This window comes from Podarcis muralis, chromosome 4, assembly GCF_964188315.1.
Source record: "Podarcis muralis chromosome 4, rPodMur119.hap1.1, whole genome shotgun sequence".
NCBI lineage: Eukaryota > Metazoa > Chordata > Lepidosauria > Squamata > Lacertidae > Podarcis > Podarcis muralis.
In genome coordinates this window covers 56,872,236-56,893,483 of record NC_135658.1, presented here as the reverse complement: position 1 = coordinate 56,893,483, position 21,248 = coordinate 56,872,236, and the positions used below count along the sequence as shown (strand labels likewise).

The 21,248-nt window shown below is 44.4% G+C and overlaps 1 protein-coding gene across 1 annotated transcript; it reads left to right on the top strand.

Annotated features, from left to right (window-relative positions):
* The first annotated feature begins 2,618 nt into the window (after positions 1-2,618).
* Positions 2,619-19,732, top strand: RSPH1 (radial spoke head component 1). The gene is made up of 9 exons (XM_028727259.2): positions 2,619-2,740; positions 4,200-4,313; positions 5,033-5,138; positions 6,139-6,229; positions 7,825-7,960; positions 14,078-14,143; positions 17,590-17,749; positions 18,809-18,937; positions 19,298-19,732. The coding sequence occupies exons 1-9, from the start codon at positions 2,687-2,689 to the stop codon at positions 19,345-19,347; spliced, it is 906 nt and encodes a 301-aa protein (XP_028583092.2). The 5' UTR covers positions 2,619-2,686; the 3' UTR covers positions 19,348-19,732.
* The last annotated feature ends 1,516 nt before the right edge of the window (positions 19,733-21,248 follow it).

Below are 21,248 nucleotides of genomic sequence, written 5' to 3'. Positions count from 1 at the left end.
GCTGGCTGCGTCGACTTGGCAGCTGCCCGGCAGGCAGAAACCCAACAGGGGCAGCTTTCCAAACCACGCCAGTTAAATGTCTGCCACCAAGCTTATGTCTGCAAAACAGACGGCAACCTTAGTTATCCATATTATGCCCACTCACTTCAAAACTTCCCTATCGGCTTGTAAATGCAGGACATGTCTGAGGTGCCTACGGCAGTGACAACTGAATGATCGTTTTCCTGAACATGTACAATCTTTTTCTCTCACTGCTAACAAAGTCAACCCAAATACATATGAGATTGCATCAGTGACTTTTAAATCTTCTAAGCCGAGTATGTGAGATGCGCAACGACTGAAGCTCAGTGTTCCTGTAAATTTCTTTTTAGCTCATAAGCTAAAAATACTAGCTTACTGCTGCTGTTGTTATTGATACAGTGCTCCCAGAATACATACTGTTTTTACAGTGTAAGTATAAACAGGACAGAGAACAAGAACCCAACTGTACGCATGTTTACTCAGAAATAAGTCCTGTTTAATTAAATGGGCATTACTTCCTAGTATGCATAAGAATGCAGCCTAAAGCTGTAATCATGCACAAATTACCTTGGAGTTGTACTAAGAAGTATAGAGGGGCTTCTGTGTAGATATGTATCAGATTGAATCCTAGAACATAAATAGTATTTATGGTCCATGAATAAACAAGCAAGCAAACTGGCTTCAAGTTACAAGAAAGGAGATTCCAATTTCCAACTAAACATCGGGAGGAACTTTCCAACAGTCAGAGCTGTTCAACAGTGAAATGGACTCCCTCAGGAGGTTCTGGACTCCTGTTCCTTGCAGGTTTTTAAGCAGAGGCTGGACGGCCATCTGTCATAGATGCTTTAGTTGAGATTCCTGCATTGCAGGGGGTTGGATTAGATGACCCCCAGGGACCCTCCAACTCTACAATTTGGATTCGATGAAACTGAAGACTAAAATCCTATGCACACTTATTGGGGCGTAAGTATCACTAAATGCAGTGGGATTCACTAACAGCAAATATAAAATGGTTTGGGCCTGAGGCTACGTGCACACATTTTATTCTAGAATCAACGGAGCTTGAGTACTTGTTTTTTCTACATAGTTCACACACACAATATAGTTCTCTTGCACATCTTTTTGCTCCTGAAAAGTGCTTTTTGATTCAGCACTAAAGAGCGGGTTTTCTGGGGGAAAGCAGCAGGGCAATGGCAAAACCACTTGGACCAGTGCCTAGAAAGCAGAGTACAAGCAGAAAACCACTCTGGCCTATACTTTCTAGGCACGGGACAAACTGAGGTATGGACAAGCCATTAATGCATTCCACATTCACCATGAAGTGCTGACTTGGTGGTGTGATCATTCCAGAAACCAGCTCACCTTGAACAGTATACTGTGTGATGAAGCAGGGGCCAGAGGCATACCTATAAAGGAGAGATGCTTCATGCATATATTAAACTATACATATGTTAAACTATGTTCCTGTGGTTCTGATTAGATTCTGTTGGTTAGTGATTATACAAAGGTGTCTCAGGATTACACATTGTTCGTTTAAGTTTTGTCTAATATACACTTTCTCCAAGATACATTGAGGAGCCCTTACACATCCAACAGCACAATCCTATACGTGTCTACTCAGAAGCAAATTCTGTTGTTTTAGAATAGGTCTTACTCTCAGCTGAGTGTTGGTTGGGGCTGGCAGTGCACCAAAACAACTGCAGGGGAACCAGAGTGAGGAAGGTTGTTATACAGGACTGCAGTAGAAAAAACTGTATTTCCCTTCTCCCTTTCAGAGCTAAGATATGTATTTCTGAAATAATTAAGTCTTCCATGTAGTTGCATGTTCTGGCAGTACTAAAGGGTTCTGCAATTTCCTGTAACTGCTCTCATGACTCTGCTAAATATATATTTTCCCAAGCTGCTTCTTCTAAAAGCATAAGAAACCTGTCCTAACGTCTTTTAAATGGTTAGCTGCACATTAGAGTCACGTTTGTTTCACTTTTGACTTAACTTTTTAGGGTTGTTTTGAATACATAAGTACAAATGCATCAAAGGTAAAACTGGAGTATTTTCTGATGATTTAGAACTAGCTCTACATGAAATCAAATTAATTAACATAAACATATGAAGTACCACTTTTGGATTTCAACAAGACAGCTCTCATTTTAAAACGGAAATTTTAAAAGCTGCATATACCACTTGCTTGACCAGGAAGACACATTCTAATGTCAGTGCTTGTATCCACTCAATGAGAAGGGCGTGTGCTGACCTGTTTCCCCAAAGAGACCATTATTATGCACCATGAACTGACTGGCATGCCATGGACTACACCCCGAACAGCAAAACTATGCTAAATTGTATTGCTACCTCTTGTGAAAGAAGCAGCATCCCCTGATAAATCCTTCCCAAAGGCAGTAGCATCAACACACATCCCACATCTTCTGGAAGCGTGGGTGGCACTCCAGACGCTTTGGACTACAACTCTGTCCAGCCCGGCTCCCACGGGCAGATGTCGTCCCTCCTGCGCAGCGCCGGGGCTTCCCTGGCCAATCGGGAGAGAGTGCGAGGCATGGTTGCTATTAGCGACCGCGCGCTCGGAGCCCCGCCTTCTGGGAGGCCGGGTGAGAGGGGGCGGGGTCTAACGAGCGAAGCCGTTTCCATGGTGACAAGCCCGGACTGAATCATGTCGGATCTCGGCTCGGAAGAGATCGAAGAGGAGGCTGAGAATGATTTGGGGGTCAGTGTGCGGGGGGGGGGGGGGGGAGGAAGATGTAGGAAGGGGTGCGTGTGCAGGTTAATAGTTTGGGTAAAAAAAAAAAGCCCAAACGTACTTACTAGGAAGTAAGCCCCATTGAGCATAGTGGGACTTGCTTCTGAGTAAATATGCCCAGGTGAGACCATTTTCTGAATGGAACTCCCCACACTCTTGAGTGGAGAACTTGTAGAGTAAAGAAAGAGGGGGCGTTTTTTTGCAGAGAATTTCATGCACGTTTGCATTATGGTAGAAACAGTTTAGGAAAGGTAAAACACCAGTTTCCATGAAGCAAAAAGTGGAACTTTTTATCATTAATACCATTACTGGGAGTTTGATTCAGAATCTGATCTGCAATATGGAGACACACTCCGGTGCCTCACCCCATGTTTTCAGAAATCATTATCTTTTAGTGCTTTACTTTGTCCAGCCATTGCGAAAGCCTCAGCGTCCAAATTGTGTGGATGCAAAGGAGCCTTAGGCAAACGCTTGATTTACATGATTTATTTAAAATAGAGGAAATGACATGGTGAGTTACAGAATTTGAGATTTTACAAAGCATTCCAGAGAGAAAGCTGTTGACTTTTAAGCTCTTGCCTAAGGTGCTTACTTGGCAGAAATCAATACAGAAATAATTTAAAAACAAGAATTGTATGGCTAGAAGAAATACTATGCATAGAATGCTGCACTGACAGAAGAGTCTATACAACAACGTCTTAAAAATATTCATATTAAGACAAAAGAGAAAACTATTTTCAGGGTATCTGTTAAGGACACACGGCATTTCACCTGCAGTTGAACTTAATAGGACTTACTTCTGAGTACACATGCATAGATAGGATTGCATAGAATGACAAAGAAATAGATATTTGCAATATATAATAATTTGTATTTTGTATTCACTTTAATTTTTATGAGGAGAAGCCATAGCTAAGTGCATGCAGCAGGTTCTGGATTTAGGCCCCCAGCACCTCCAGTTTGAAACTAGAGAGCCGCTGCTATTCAGTTTTCAGATGAGTGGATGTGTTTGTCTGTTGTAATAAAAACAAGAAAGAGTCTTGTGCTAGCTTAAAACCAAACAAATTTATTCTAGCATAATATTAGTCATTATACTGGTTTAATGGTCTGACTTTGTAAAAGGCAGCTTGCTTTGTTGGATGACCAGATGCAAAAGAGGACAGAGGTCCTTTCTCTTTAATAATTGTGTCGAAGGGAATGCTGCAGGCATAGTTTACATGACAAGCTACAGTTAAAATTACTGCAAAACCTGCACAAACCTGCTGAAATCCTCTCTTCTACTACACAACTACTAAGAGTGAAGGAGCCCTCTCCTCTTGCTTTCAGCTACCCTATTCCTCTCTCTATACACAAAAGCTATAAGTAGACTTCAGTCATGTTGACTCTGTTTTAGCTGAATGACAACTATCTGATCTCATTTAAGTAGGAATATGAAGGAGAACGCAATGAAGCTGGTGAACGGCATGGACAGGGAAAGGCCAGATTACCCAATGGTGATACCTATGAAGGACAATATGCAAATGGTAGAAGAAGTGGACAGGTATGACTTATTTTGAAAAGCATTTGCCCATTCTCTGTACTAATAACTTAGCCTATAATCCAAACACCCTTAACTGTGGGGTGGGGCTAGATTGGGGAGAGAGACTCCCGCCTATGAAGTCACACCAGTATCACTCTGATATGGTGGAGCTCTCCACTCGAGTCACCAAATGGGTGGAGTGACACCTCAAAACAGAATATTCCAGGGACAGGAACTGGACTCAGCAAGTCCAGGGACCTCTAGTTTCTCAAGGTGGCCCTACAACCAACATTTGACAGGATCAAGGCCAATTCAGGCCTAACTGCTATGCCAGCTCCGGACTGTTACAGCAGTTTGTTTGCTCCCCTGCCTTTTTGTGAGTGTCAGGGCTGCAGATGCCCCAGTGATTCTGTCGTTGCCCAGCTGGGGTTTGGATTGTCTTGAAACTCATTTTATACTTCTCATGTAGTGGCATCATCCACACACAGGAAGGAAATGTTAGCATATTTGCAGAAATATTTCTTTAAAAGTAGGAAAAAAAGTTCTAAGTAGAGCAGGGACCCCAAACCATCCAATGGGGACTGAGCATGCTCAGTAGACATGTAATGCTGACTGATGGGGGAACGAGGGCAGTTGCAGTTTCTGCTTGTTTAGTGTATATTGGCCATTTTCATAATATATATGCTTTAGTAAAACAACCAGAGCATGAACAAGAAGTCTCTATAATGTATATGTTTCAGGGATTGTACAGATTCAAGAATGGTGCACGCTACATAGGAGAATATTTTGAGAATAAAAAACATGGCAAAGGAATCTTTTATTATCCAGATGGATCCCGATATGATGGTAAATTGTATTTTCTCTGTTCGGATTTAAATGTGAGGATTTTGGTGACTAGTGAAGTGTACCCATTTGTGATCAGGTCCTGCTTGTGAGCTTCCCATATGCATCTAGCTGGCTATTGTGAGAATGCTGGATTAGATAGGCCTTTGGCCTGATCCAGCAGGGCTCTTCCTATGTACTTAAGATAACATGAAAGATATAGTGGGTGAATAGAGAATTGCCACAGTGGGTCCACTCAATAAGTGAGTTGGCTGGGCCACAATGGTGGGTGTGAAAGCACAGCGACACAACGTATGGTCTTGTGTGAGTGCCAAATGCAGATTAGCAGAACCAGGATGTTGCCTCGCTGTGCCAACAATAACTACTATGATTAGATGCTGGCTCAAGTGCAATTGGCAAAGTGGCTATGTGAAACAAAGAATGAGTAGAGTGAGTGACTGGGGATGTTGAATCAGCTTCGCAGAACCCTAAAAGCTTTCTATCATTATGGAGCAAGTAAACAATAAGGAGGAGAGTAAACACAATGTGTGGTGGTCAGGCTCCCCTTTATAGAAAAGTTAGGAGATCTTCATTGCGAACATGGAAATTGTGGTGAGAAGAGTAAGAACTTACTGTTTTGATGCAACTTTGCACACATAATATTTGAAATAATCTCTCCTAATGAACATATATGTAGCTTCTTTATAACACCAGACTATTGTGTGTCTAGCTAGTAGAATGTATATTGGTCACACTCTTATCTAGGACATTTATATTTATGTAATCAGTTACTCCAGTTATACTGCCTTATCACAGTACAGGATTATTTTACTTCAGTTTGCTTTAGATTTCTCGATTGTATTCAGTAATATTTGTGTTTTTAAGAAAATCATCATATAAATACTGAACACTTTCCACCATGATAACAAATGTATTATTTGTAATCAAGCCAAATATTAAGTACTCTGGTTTATAAAGAAATGGATACAAAATAGTGCATATGTTTCTATTGTATTCATTGCAGGAGAGTGGGTGGAGGACCAAAGACATGGAAATGGCATTTACTACTATGTAAATGGAGACACATACGATGGAGAGTGGTTCAATCACTACAGGTTGTTCGACTGAAACTTTAGGTTTCTTTTACATTTTTGAGTGAATGATAAATTCTGGTGGGATCTGAAACAAATGTGTAGTGTATCCTCACCTCTTAGGAGTCCTGTTGTTCAGGAATTCTAGCCAGCTTTGAACAGGAGCCTTGTAGTGTTGTCTAGGCTTTTCAGGGAGACAAAAGGGTACTTCTGTCCCTGCCTCCACTTCACATCCCAAGATCTTCTTCTGCTGTGCTACATAATGCTAGAGCACTGAGGTTTGGGGCTGACTGACAGTCCTGAACCTAAGCATTTTATTGCTGTATGTCAGGTGTGCTTTCTGGGGAATGTGAAAGTGAAAACGTACCCTTTCCCCTCTTCTTCCTCCCACAATGTCCCCAAACAGTACAGTAAGGAGAGTTTTTTAATCTTTTGGCAGTCATCCTTGGCAGTGGGGTTTAAATTTGGTGCTGAATCCAAGAATTGGTTCCATACAAAATACTGGAAGAATTTGGGATTTTAGTGTAGCTGTGATTTGGCAGCTTCCTGTTCCTGTCTTACAGGAGAATACACAAGTTCTCTCTCCAGACAATGAGATTAGTTGCTCTAGTGTTTTCTTCTCTTTCTTTTTATTCTCTCAAACCTGAAAGCTCCAAATTTCTTGTTAGGTCATTTTGGTTCCTCTGCCCCCTTTCTTTCAATTTGCACATTTCAATACAGTAGTACCTCAGGTTAAGAACTTAATTCGTTCTGAAGGTCCGTTCTTAACCTGAAACTGTTCTTAACCTGAGGTACCACTTTAGCTAATGGGGCCTCCCGCTGCCGCCACGCGATTTCTGTTCTCATCCTGAAGCAAAGTTCTTAACCTGAGGTACTATTTCTGGGTTAGTGGAGTCTGTAACCTGAAGCGTCTGTAACCTGAAGCGTCTGTAACCCAAGGTACCCCTGTATTCCAAATCCAATGGGGCTTATTCCCTGGTAACTGGATATAGGACTGCAATTTTAATTTTTAGCTTGTTGTTTCCCCTAGAAATCAATTGAATAATCAATTTAAATTGGTTATTTAAATCACTTTGATTTAAGGGTAGGTCCACACCTCGGCTTGCTTTGCTGCTTTTCCCTGAGAAAATTTGCAGTGTCCTGCTGAATCATACGAAACAGCAACTGAGTTATCTGCAGATTGCTGTTTGTTCCGATTCAGCAGTAAAGAGCGGGTTTTCTGGGGGAAAACTGCAGAGCAAAAGCAAAACCATTGGGACCTGTGCCTTGAAAGTATGGGACAAGCGGAAAATGGAAGCAGAAGTTTCGATGAGCACTTAATCCAGGCATGTCCAAAGCCCGTTACGGGGGCCTAATCTGGCCCCTGTGGCAGTTTATTTACTGGGGTAAAATCCCCCCAAAACCTCAATCAACAACTTCAATCCTCAAAAAAGGTCAACAACCTTGGTTGGCCCTCACACATGTTCACTTCATCAAATCCGGCCCTCTTTGAAAAAAGTTTGGGCACCCCTGGAATCAGTACAGCCTGTGACAATCGGAGGAAGATAACTTTGGTGTCCATAATCAAGATGTGAGGTTTCCACCTGTTTAATGTGAAACTGTTCTTTGTCTCTCCATAGGCATGGGCAAGGTACATATCTGTATGCATTAACTGGCTCTAAATATGTTGGCACCTGGGCAAATGGACAACAAGAAGGAGCTGCTGAACTTATTCACCTAAACCATAGATACCAGGGGAAGTTTGTGAATAAAAATGTATGTATGCTATTGTATTGTATTGATCTGTTGAGATATTTGATGTTATCTTTCATTATCTTTCAAAAACATTTATTTATTTGAACATTGAACATATTGGACATTTATTTATTTATTATTGTTTAATTTTATTTAACTGAAAAGATTTATATGCTGCTTAATTGACAAAAACCTCTTAAAGTTTTGTGTAGAATAATATAAATTAATCATTAAAATACCAAATGAAATCAGTTGTTAAAACCAATGGAAGTATAATATAAATATAAATATAAATATAAATATAAATATAAATATAAATATAAATATAAATATAAATATAAATATAAATATAAATATAAATATAAATATAAATATAAATATAAACAAATGGGGTAGGCAGTGTGTGGGCTGAAATCGGTTTTAACAATCTCCACTTTTTGAAATATGGCAACCCTTTATTACAGAGTGATGCGGCATTAAGTTACAACAGCAGCAAACTGTTGGTATGGAAATGGGTTTTCCGATGGGGCCCCTGGGGTCACCCAGGCTGACACCTGCGATGCCAGAACCATCACTATGGAATCATGTTGTGCGATGGGGACCCCTGAAGCCTGACCAAACAACACCTTTCCATAACAATGGTTACGGTCTCACTGGGGTCAAGCTGTCATGACCCCTGGGGACCCATCACACCCCTGTTTCCATAGCGAAGGTTCTGGACTTGCAGGGGTATGACTGAGTGATCAGGCTGTCGTGACCCCTGGGGACCCATCGCACAACCCGTTTCCAGAGCGATGCTCCCATTTCCATAGCAATGATTCCGGCCTTGCAGAGGTCGGCCTGGGACGATGACGCACAACCCGTTTCCTGAGTGGTGATCCTGAGCTCGCAAGGTTCAGGCTGTTTGAACCCTGGGTCTGCAACGTACAAGCTATTTCCATAGTGACAGTCCCATTTCCATAGCAACGGTTCATGCCTGACTCCGTCAGAAAACCCGTTCCTCGAGTGATGGTCCCCAGCTCTCAAGGGTCAGGCTCGGAGACCCATGGGTCCCCAACCTAAAACCCGTTTCCATAGCAACGGTCCCGTTTCCATAGTGACAGTTCCTGCCTCGCAGGGGTCAGGCTGGGTAACTGCAGGGCCTGGGCGCGCAGCCCGTTTCCCGAGCGAAGGTCATGAGCTCGCAGAGGTCAGGCTGAGTGACCTGTGCGGCCGCAATGTAAAGCCCGTTTCCATAGGGACGAACCCATTTCCATAGCGATGGCCCTGTTTCCATAGTGATGGCCCTGCCTCACAGGGATCAGGCTGGTTGATCCTCGGGACTCCGTCACAAAACCCGTTCCCTAAGTGATTGTCCTGAGCTCGCAAGGGTCTGGCTCAGAGACCCTTGGGTCCTAAACCTAGAACCCGTTTCCATAGCCATGAACCCGTTTCTATAGCGACTGTACTGTTTCCATAGCGACGGCCCCTGCCTCTCAGGGGTCAGGCTGGGTGACCCTTGGGACTCCGTCACAAAACCTGTTCCTCGAGTGATGGTCCTGAGCTCGCAAGGGTCAGGCTCGGAGACCCTTGGGTCCCCAACCTAAGACCCATTTCCATAGCAACGGTCCCGTTTCCATAGCGACTGTCCTGTTTCTATAGCGATGGTCCCTGCCTCTGAGGGGTAAGGTTGGGTGACGCTCAGGACTCCATCACAAAACCCGTTCCTCGAGTGATGGTCGCCAGCTCGCAAGGGTCAGGCTCGGAGACCCTTGTGTCCCCAACCTAAGACCCATTTCCATAGCAACGGTCCTGTTTCCATAGCGACGGTTCCCGCCTCGCAACAGTCAGGCTGGGTGACCCTCGGGACTCTGTCACAAAACCCGTTTCCTGAGTGATGGTCCCCAGCTCGCAAGGTCCCCAGCTCGCAACCCTTGGGTCCCCAAACCGTTTCCATAGCAACAGTCATGTTTCCATAGCAATGGTTCCTACCTCACAGGGGTCCGGCTGCGTGACCCGTTTCCTGAGTGATGATCCCTAGCCCGTAGGAGTCTGGCTCGGAGACCCTTGGGTGCCCAACCTAGAACCCATTTCCATAGCGACGAACCTGTTTCCATAGCGACTGTCCCATTTCCATAGCGACAGTCCCTGCCTCACAGGGGTCAGGCTGGGTGACGCTCGGGACTCCGTCACAGATCCTGTTCCCCAAGAGATGGTCCCCAGCTCTCAAGGGTCAGGCTCGGAGACCCTTGGGTCCCCGACCCGTTTCCATAGCAACGGTCCTGTTTCCATAGCGATGTTCCCTGCCTCACAGGGGTCAGGCTGGGTGACGCTCAGGACTCCCATCACAAAACCCGTTCCTCGAGTGATGGTCCCCAGCTCACAAGGGTCAGGCTCGGAGACCCTTGGGTCCCCAACCAAAAACCCATTTCCATAGCAACGGTCCTGTTTCCATAGCGACGGTTCCTGCCTCGCAGCAGTCAGGCTGGGTGGACCCAGGGGCCCGGTCGTATAACCCGTTCCCTGAGTGATTGTCCTGAGCTCGCAAGAGACCCTTGGGTACTAAAGCTAGAACCCGTTTCCATAGCCACGAACCCGTTTCTATAGCGACTGTACTGTTTCCATAGCGACGGCCCCTGCCCCTCAGGGGTCAGGCTGGGTGACCCTTGGGACTCCGTCACAAAACCTGTTCCTCGAGTGATGGTCGCCAGCTCGCAAGGGTCAGGCTCGGAGACCCTTGTGTCCCCAACCTAAGACCCATTTCCATAGCAACGGTCCTGTTTCCATAGCGACGGTTCCCGCCTCGCAACAGTCAGGCTGCGTGACGCTCAGGACTCTGTCACAAAACCCGTTTCCTGAGTGATGGTCGCCAGCTCGCAAGGGTCAGGCTCGGAGACCCTTGGGTCCCCAAACCGTTTCCATAGCAACAGTCATGTTTCCATAGCAATGGTTCCTACCTCACAGGGGTCCGGCTGCGTGACCCGTTTCCTGAGTGATGATCCCTAGCTCGCAGGAGTCTGGCTCGGAGACCCTTGGGTGCCCAACCTAGAACCCATTTCCATAGCGACGAACCTGTTTCCATAGCGACTGTCCCATTTCCATAGCGACAGTCCCTGCCTCACAGGGGTCAGGCTGGGTGACGCTCGGGACTCCGTCACAGATCCTGTTCCCCAAGAGATGGTCCCCAGCTCTCAAGGGTCAGGCTCGGTGACCCTTGGGTCCCCGACCCGTTTCCATAGCAATGGTCCTGTTTCCATAGCGATGTTCCCTGCCTCACAGGGGTCAGGCTTGGTGATGCTCGGGACTCTGTCACAGAGCCCGTTCCCCGAATGATGGTCCCCAGCTCGCAAGGGTCAGGTTCAGAGAGCCTTGAGTCCCCAACCTAGAACCGATATCCATAGCGATGAACCTGTTTCCATAGCAACAGTCCCATTTCCATAGCGACGGTCCCTGCCTCACTGGGGTCAGGCTGAATGACGCTCAGGACTCCATCACCCGTTCCTCGAGTGATGGTCCTCAGCTCGCAACGGTCAGGCTCGGAGACCCTTGGGTCCCCAACCAAAAACCCATTTCCATAGCAACGGTCCTGTTTCCATAGCGACGGTTCCTGCCTTGCAGTAGTCAGGCTGGGTGGACCCAGGGGCCCGGTCGTATAACCCGTTCCCTGAGTGATTGTCCTGAGCTCGCAAGAGACCCTTGGGTACTAAACCTAGAACCCGTTTCCATAGCACGAACCCGTTTCTATAGCGACTGTACTGTTTCCATAGCGACGGCCCCTGCCTCTCAGGGGTCAGGCTGGGTGACCCTTGGGACTCCGTCACAAAACATGTTCCTCGAGTGATGGTCGCCAGCTCGCAAGGGTCAGGCTCGGAGACCCTTGTGTCCCCAACCTAAGACCCATTTCCATAGCAACGGTCCTGTTTCCATAGCGACGGTTCCCGCCTCGCATCAGTCAGGCTGGGTGACCCTCGGGACTCTGTCACAAAACCCGTTCCTCGAGTGATGGTCCCCAGCTCGCAAGGGTCAGGCTCGGAGACCCTTGGGTCCCCAACCTAAACCCATTTCCATAGCAACGGTCCTGTTTCCATAGCAATGGTTCCTGCCTCGCAACAGTCAGGCTGGGTGGATCCAGGGGCCCGGTCGTATAACCCGTTCCCTGAGTGATTGTCCTGAGCTCGCAATGGTCTGGCTGGGAGACCCTTGGGTCCTCAACCTAGAACCCCTTTCTATAGCGACAAACCCGTTTCCATAGCGATGGTCCCTGCCTCACAGGGGTCTGGCTGGGTGATGCTCGGGACTCCGTCACTGAACCCGTTCCCCAAGTGATGGTCCCCAGCTCGCAAGGGTCAGGCTCGGAGACTCTAGGGTCCCCAACCTAGAACCCATTTCCATAGCGATGGTCCGGTTTCCATAGCGACAGCCCCTGCCTCTCAGGGGTCAGGCTGGGTGACGCTCAGGACTCTATCACAAAACCCGTTTCCTGAGTGATGGTCGCCAGCTCGCAAGGGTCAGGCTCGGAGACCCTTGTGTCCCCAAGCTAAGACCGATTTCCATAGCAACGGTCCTGTTTCCATAGCGACGGTTCCCACCTCGCAACAGTCAGGCTGGGTGACCCTCGGGACTCTGTCACAAAACCCTTGGGTCCCCAACCTAGAACCCGTTTCCATAGCGACAGTCATGTTTCCATAGCAATGGTTCCTGCCTTGCAGGGGTCAGGCTGGGTAACCCTTGGGACTCACAAAACCCTTGGGACTCACAAAACCTTCACAAAACCCGTTCCCCGAGTGATGGTCACCTGCTTGCAGGGGTCAGGGGCCCGGTCGTATAACCTGTTCCCTGAGTGATTGTCCTGACCTCACAAGGGTCTGGCTGGGAGACCCTTCGGTCCTCTAGAACCTGTTTCCATAGCGACGAATCCGTTTCCATAGCGATAGTCCCGTTTCCATAGCGATGGTCCCTGCCTCAAGGGGTCAGGCTCGCAGGGTTCGGTTTGGGTGACCCTTAGTTACCCAAAGTACAACCCATTTCTATAGCGACAGTCTCATTTCCATAGTGACCCCTCCTGCATCGAAGGGGTCAGGGTGCATGACCCCTGGGATCCCGTTGTACAACCCATTTCCTGAGTTGTTCTGGCCTTCCAGGCTGGGTGACCCCTGGGCCCCATCACAGAACCGGTTTCCTGAGTGATTTTTACAGCTTCACAGGGGTCAGTCTGGGTTACCTCTGTTTCCGTTGGGGCCCCAGGGGTCACCCAGCCCAACCCCTGTGAGGCTGGAATCGTCGCTATGGAAATGGGGGTTCAATGGGGCCCCAGGGCTGACCCAGCCTGATCCCTCCGAGGCAGATAAGACACCAGGAACTTCTGGAGGTTCTGAAAAGCAGAGGCCCAATATCTAGATGGTAGCCAGATGTTCAACTAAAACTATACATCTGCACAATCCTTGAAATTGAAGCAGTAGTATGATAACTCCTTGCCATATTCCCACCAGACACTGCACCATCACCCAATAATTAAGCTGGAAGGTATTCTTTTTAAATCCCCCAAACCCATACATAATAGTCTTGATATCCAGGATCTCCAGTGTTCACCCAGAAGCAAAGCCTCAGGTAAGCAAGTTTGTTTCATTTACTTTTGTCTGGAGGTGATTCCATCTGTCCACATGTAGCTCCTGAAGAGGCTTGGCTTGCTCTGAGAATGTGTGCTTTTATTTTGGTAAATGGTATATACTGTACATCTTCGAACAGCTACAGCAAGAACAAATAAGTGCCTATGGAACCTTATGGTCCATCACACTGATAATGGCATAAGCATTAAGGAATGGAGTTATATACATGAGTCTGGTAAAAAAACACAGGTTCAGATGGAAATGAAATGCAAATAATGTTGTTTGTGGTAATTATGCTAAATAAGAACAGCCACTTTTAGATCAATAGCAACGTGTCTTGGGAGGCTGTGATGTTCTGCCACTGGTTTCTGAATATTGGGTGTTTGGTTTCTGATGTTAAATTTCTGTCCCTTTTTTACATGGAGAGTGATCTGTTTTTCTTATGTTAGACTGCAGAAAGACATCACTGATAGATGCCATGTATGTTAAAGAATACAGTTTAGGATTTGATATTGTCAGAATAATACTAATTTTGGTTTGTTTTTTCCTACAGCCATTGGGTGCTGGGAAGTATATATTTGATATTGGATGTGAACAACATGGCGAATACATCCACGAGGTAAACACTACAAATGGTGACAACTGGAGAACCCATTCATTATATGTCTTAAAACTAATGAGTGACTGAACAATAGCCTGGTTGAGAAATAGGACCTTTGCTGTACATCTAAGTGCAAGAGTAACAATTCTACTTGCTTGCAATGCTTAATTCATATAGACTTGCATTCACCAGATGAGGATAGATTCTCTATTCTTTCAGCCAGTTGCTGTTAGCAATCCCAGGGGTGCTTCCAATTGGTGTTTGTTGAGCATTCGTTCAGATTTGTTCACATCTATTTTCTTACCATACTTTCTGCAGTAAGATAAACAGCCACTAGATGGTGGTAGCATATAACGGCTGCACAAATCAGGATGCACAAACAAACAGAATAAACGCCCATGGATTCCACACAGTACCTGCCTGCTATCCTCCCACCTCCTTTTGCTATGTTCACATAAACACTGGGGTCATCACAAGAAATATCTATTGATAAAGTTAATAAGACCTTGGCACCTGTACTTTCCAGCATGACTGGACTTTTGTTCAGTGAGTGTTGTGAATGCTCAGCCTCCACGATGAGGACCAGCTTCTTGATATAAGTGTATTCCTGTTATTGACACCTGACATGAATGACTCTCATAAGCTTGCTGTTTAGCTTTCAATGAATAGAGTATTATTCTTTTGAAAAAAATGATTAAATATTGTCTTTAAAATCTGTAACTCAAATCTGAATATTAATGTTTTTTATTAAGTAGTGAACTGTGAATTATTAGTATTCAAATCTGCAAAAGTTGTTGATTTCAAGATCTGATATTAATGCTCTTGCCCCTTATTTCTATCCTGCAAAATAGGCAATGGCCGTCTGTACAGGGCTATGGGGAGGAATCGGCCTTTGGCAAAGCATATTACAAAATATGGCTCCAGTTTTCCTAAACTGAAACATTCATTAAAAAAAATGTATTCTACCCTTTTGTGAATCTTGTGCTGCAAGCCTCACTTATTCAATGAATGCGCGTTTCATTATTTTCAACAAATTTGTATGTTTTTTTGTTCTTCTGCAAATGGAAGCTTTTGACTTTGTATAGTGGAATTCATAGTTCACTTTGATTCCTTTTCCACAACTTGCTTAGCTCATGCAAACCAAAAGCAAGAGAAGAGGCAGCAAAGAACTGCCTTCTGTGCAGAACTATGAGAAGCAACCAATCATTGAAGCCTTTATCTTCAAGCAGCCTAGTACAACAGAGGTGCCCTCTGGCTTTGAAATGGAGTGTTACTGCATGGTTTGCTTGCATGTGACATAAGTTAGAAAGGCATTTGAGGGTATGGGGGGCAGAAATTAATCCTTTAGAGCATTGGTTGATATTATATACCTATAATTTGCATTTTAATATATATATTTTAATACAACTACTTATTCTTGCAATCTCTTGCAGACTTTTATTATTAATGGCACTATTCCGTTTGCATACCCTGCAATATTGGGGAAAATAATTCTTTGTGCCCTAGAGTTTCTAGATAGCAACATGGATATATTGTTAGGTTATAGTGAACTTCTGGAGCAGTGCAGTAGCATGGGGAGGATGGTGGCAAGGAAGACTGATTGGGTGGGCTCACTGCTGGGATGGCCAATAGCATGCATACCCAAATATTACTGGTCCTTTGGGAAGAATGTTTGAGAGGCTGTGCAATAAAGAGACGTTAAAGGGATTCTTATCTGCACTTCTCATATAGCACTTACAAATGTACTGCTATGTCTTATTATTAACGTTCGTTTTATTTCTATACCTCCTTATAGTTTCAAGAAAAAAATTTCAAAGCTGTTTACAACCTACATCAAAACATCAAATAAAACATAACTGAAGAAAGTTTAACATAAAGTATACATTCAAAGCAACATAATTAACATAATTAACATGACTAAAATATTATCTTAAACATTTCAAACTAAAACATTGCAAAGGAGGTAAATACTGAATGCACATTTAACACAGTAAAGTTAGCAAACAAAAAATTGTCTTAAACATTTCAAAAGAAAGCATTACTAAATGAAATCAAATATAAAATGCACATCTGAAACAGTATAATTAACAAGAGAATAAAACATTATCATAAGCATAGAACATATCTGCTGCTGCTGCTCTTAGGCTCAATGACTAAGAGACAGCTAAGATAGTCTTACAAATCATACAAATGAAGATGTTGATAAATCTTAAGGGCTGCTTTGGATGTAATGGCAAGTCATAGCTTCCTTCTGTATGCACCTGCATAAGCCTCAAACTTCTTCTCCCTGCCACAAGGATGTGCTCAAAAGCTGTCACTTCAAAACTAATCACAATTTGCTATTACACCCAATAGCAGCGGATGGTGTGGCAGAGCTGCCCTGCAAGCACCAGAGTTGCAGCAAATTACCTGGCTGGTGGAGGGGGTGGCGGCAAGGTTGGGGCTATGCAGACACACCAATGGAAGTGCTGGATTGGCTCCACCAGTGTGTCCATGCAGCCCTGCCACACTCCAGCACTATCCAGGTAAGCTGCAGCTACACCAGTGTTGTAAGGGCAGCTCTTCTCCACTGCACCAGCTTCTACTGACATCCAAACTTGGTTTTGTTAGAAAAGGATCTAAACCATAGTTTCAGGTGTATTTGGGAACAATACCACTCAGTCTTTACCCCAATAAGACAAGTTTGCACCATCATACATAGGAAAATAGCTAACATGTAACAAGTAAACCTATGCTGGTCAACCCGGCCAGATGGGTGGGGTATAAATACAGTCGTACCTTGGATCCTGAACGCCTTGCGACTCAAACATTCTGGCTCCTGAATGCCGCAAACCCAGAAGTGGGTGTTCTGGTTTGTGAATGTTCTTTGGAAGCCGAATATCAGGGGTGGCTTCCACAGCTTCTGCTTGAGTGCAGGAAGCTCCTGCAGCCAATCAGAAGCCGCACCTTGGTTGTCGAATGTTTTTGGAAGTCGAGCGGACTTCCGGAACGGATTCCGTTCGAGAACCAAGGTATGACTGTAATAAAATTATTAGTAGTACTAACTAGTAGTAGTACTGTGGGCATCAGACAAGTGTCTCTGGGGAGTGTATCCTGCAACCAGGGTGCCTGTCCCACAAAGCTCTAATTTCTAGTCATTGCAGCAAGATGGCAGCAATTAGAGAAGGGCCTCTCAGAACAGCTGTTTAAAAGCTGGCATGTGTTGTAGTGAATGTCTATAACAGAGGCTGGATCAGGATTCCTTCTGGATCACTTTGATGGGGCATTGGAGCAACCAAAGCTGTTAACAAAGACTGTGGTGTTGATGTGGGCCTGTGTATTGTTGCAGGTTGAAAGAAGGGTGTGTGTGTGTGTGTGTGTGTGTGTGTGTGTTTATAATGAAACAGAAATATGTTATGAGTTATAGGACTGGTCATTTCCTTTTTCATTCAAATCTGTATCCTGGATATTCATCTGATCTTCAGGAAAAACCAGAGGAAGAAGAGGAAGAAGAAGTTATGGCTCCATCTATTCCAAAATGGAAAGCATCAAAAATTACTGCCCTAACACTCTGGGCACCTGAAGAACCACCTCCCCCTCCTCCAGCAGTAGAGGTTGCAATAGTTGAAGAACCAACACCTCCAGGTTTGTATTTTGCTGCAGGATCAACCCTTTGTTCACTGAAGTGGTCCATCTACTGCATTCATTTCAATGGATCTCACATTTTGCAACATTAGCACATTTTGCAACATTAGTGAGATGTAATGTTTTATGATACTGTACTATGCAGGAGTTTCTAAATAAAATTAGGTCCAGGAGCATGGAGGATATATCCCACCACTCAGTTTGGAATGTGTTGCGTGATAATATCTGTGCATGGAGAAATTCAGAGATTGTTTGACCTGCATAGGTGATTGGAACTTTCTTAGATATAGGGGACGTCAATGCAATCTCCTGGGTGGCATGGCAACAGAGGTTTACAAAACATGCAGACAGAATGAGGGTATATTCAAATATTTTTTTGGGGGGGGAATCCATAATAAAGCCCTGTTAACTCTATAGCCAAGGCAGAATAATGTTTTTGCTCAAGAGCCATATTCTCTTATGGCTATATGCTGGTGATGGGTGCACCCAAAGCAAAGTGGGGTTCCCCACACACTCTCTTTCGTGCCCACACATGCCCACACACATCTGTTAACATACATTCATGTACATACACAAAATTCATATATGTCACACACATACATAGTCATGCATATACACATTCACTTGCTGGTAAATAAACTTTTTAAAAAAGCCTCCCGTTGTGACAATGACTGGCTTTCTCAAGCTTTATTGCCATGCAGGAAGCAGGTATTTGAGGAAGGGGACGGTTGCCACATGAGGAGAGGGTTCCTTGCTGTAACTCCCTCCCTCTCCCTCCCTCTCCCCCACAGTGCGACTATGGCACTTGGGAAAAAACCAAACTATCCCATGGGAAGGTTGGTTAAATTCCAAAGGCCTGGGTAAACAGAAAGGTTTTTATCATGTTCCTAAATGAGGCTGATATGGAGAAAAACCAAAAATAATTTAGAAAAGCTTTATATGGAAAGGAAGCTGATGATGATCATCGTAGGACCAGAATGTTGCCTCAATAACTTGTAACCTAAATGAAGCTAATAAGCAGGGCACCAATGCTTTTGTTCTTTCTGTTTTCCACGTCAGCTGATGACACTGCAACTGAAGTTCCTTCTGAAACTACTGAGCAACCTGCAGAGGCAGCAGAGCCCACTGAAGAGACATCTCCTCCTAAAGAGGCTGAGGAAGAAGATGAGACAGCTAAAGAAGAGCAAGGTGAGGGCTAGTGCAGGGGTCAGCAAACTTTTTCAGCAGGGTCCACTGTCCACTTTTTCACCACTGTCCCGCAGACCTGGGGGGGGGGGGCTGAACTATATTTTTTTGGGGGGAGAACGAATTCCTATGCCCCACAAATAACCCAGAGATGCATTTTAAATAAAAGCACTACATCAGCTCCCGTTCAACCACAAAGCTACACTTAGGATGGGGCATAAGACGCCTTGGCCAGCTTTATGATTCTGGTCTGGTGGTTTTTTAATTCTGTGTTTCTATAGCGTGAGTTACAAGCCTGATATTTCAGAAATAAATTATTATCCCTATTGTACTTCTTTCCCTCCATTTCTTTTTTTGCCACAGCTGCAGTCATAGCAGAAGAAAAAGAGGAGGAACTTGAGGCCCAGGACTAAAGGAAAGAAGTGACAAACGTGGCATACAAAGAAATGAAGCTCAATTCAGTCAAGGTTAAGTCCTGTTAGTTTTAATTGAGGTATACTCACATGCTCAACTCTCCCATTGAAACCAGTGGGACTTAAAAGTAGTTGATTTTGATGGGATTGTGCCCATACTCCTTTGGCAGTGCACTTATTATCTGAACTGCTTCTTTCATATTTCAAGCAATAGTCTCACTGCTGTCTGTGACAAGACGCAAAAGTCTGCCCTTCCTTCACCACTCACTTCTGCTGCTCCTCTTCTATCCTGTCTCCCTGCCATCAAATAGGTGGTGGTGGTGCAGAAATGTTCTTTTTAAACTGAAATGTCTTTGAATAAAATATAAGTTTGGTTGTTCTTGAATCTATGGTTTCTGGGGTGTGGTTTTATTTTTATTATTATTATTAAATACAGAATATAGCCGAACCAAGTTAGTCTGTGGGCATTTTGCTTTTGTTTTTCTGTAATGGAAAAGAAAACCTGCATTGACTAGATTGTACTTTTGACTTAAAACTGTTCTCTTCCACATTTGATCCTACGTTAGCAACAGTGATGTTTTCATACACATAGGTGGTGTAAATGTTAAGCTACAATTTAGTACTATACAAATGATGCTGAGTGACCCTGGCACTCAGACACCTCCTTCTCCCTGGTGCATTTCTTCCCCCTGTGGAGGAAATAAGAAGCTTTAAGGCTGCAGTGAGGAAGAAGTGCAGGTGGCTAGATTGGAGGGACCAAGGGAGCAGAAGACATCTGTGGCGTTCATACGGAGCCCCCGGTCGTCTCACAGACTATTGACCTGTACACCAGCCAGGTCCTCCCCGGTAAAACACTTAGTCTCAGTCAGTTTCTTAAGTTAACAAAGAAGAGTATAGTTTATTACAAACACAAATAAACTTTAACTGCATTCAAAACGTTGTTACTCTTTACCTTCTTAGTCTTATTTTATCCTGTCTCTAACTCTTCTACCTCCCCTCACACAAGAACCAACTGCACTAACTGTCTCCCTGTTTCCAGCTGTCTGCCAACTGCTTTCCCAACTGCCTTTCCCAACCAACCAACCCCACTAACTCACACCCAGACCTTGGGCTAAGCCCCTTTTATAAACAGGTACGCTCCGCTTCTGGCTTTTCTATTGGTCTACCTATTAACTCTTTCTCTCCTCCTGTACAGACATTTTCAAACGAACGGGCAAATGCCACAACATTTCATCTGGTCCCTCCTCAAACCTGGCAGCACCTTGGGCATGCCCAGACACTTGGATGCCAACCACTAAATCAATAAAGCTTGGATTCCCCCTTTTCCTCCACTAAAAACACATACAGTTTTCCTTTGGAGCTGCCTGTTAGCTGTAATAAGGTACTCAGAAATAAATGAAGACTGACTCATGTACTACATTTTTATCAGGGGAAAAAAATAAAAATAACAAAAAATACACATGATAAATACAAATATGTATTTTAAAAACATCTTTGATACAAAACATGCTACACGGAGCTGCCAATAGATTTCTGCAGATTGGCTGCAATGAGCCAGGTGTATTCCAAATGAGGTTTTCAAACAGTAATGTCAAGTGCCTTCATTTTTGTTTTGGTCCACTAGATGTCATCCTAGATTTGCTATACAAGCACTCTCAAATTGCAGATTTAAGAACAAATATTCAAACCTCTGTCAGCACCTGGTGTCATCATTCCAAAGTCAACAAAGTTACCCACAAGCTTTTATGGTGCCTCAGGACTATAGATCAGACTTCTTGTCCTCAGCATTTTAATCTACTTTCATGCAATGGCTCATGGCTCCAAATCCCGATTTCATTCAGGCCAAGTGTGGCAGCCACTTCCGGCAGCTGAGTTTGAATGTATTGAAAGGGCAGGCAATT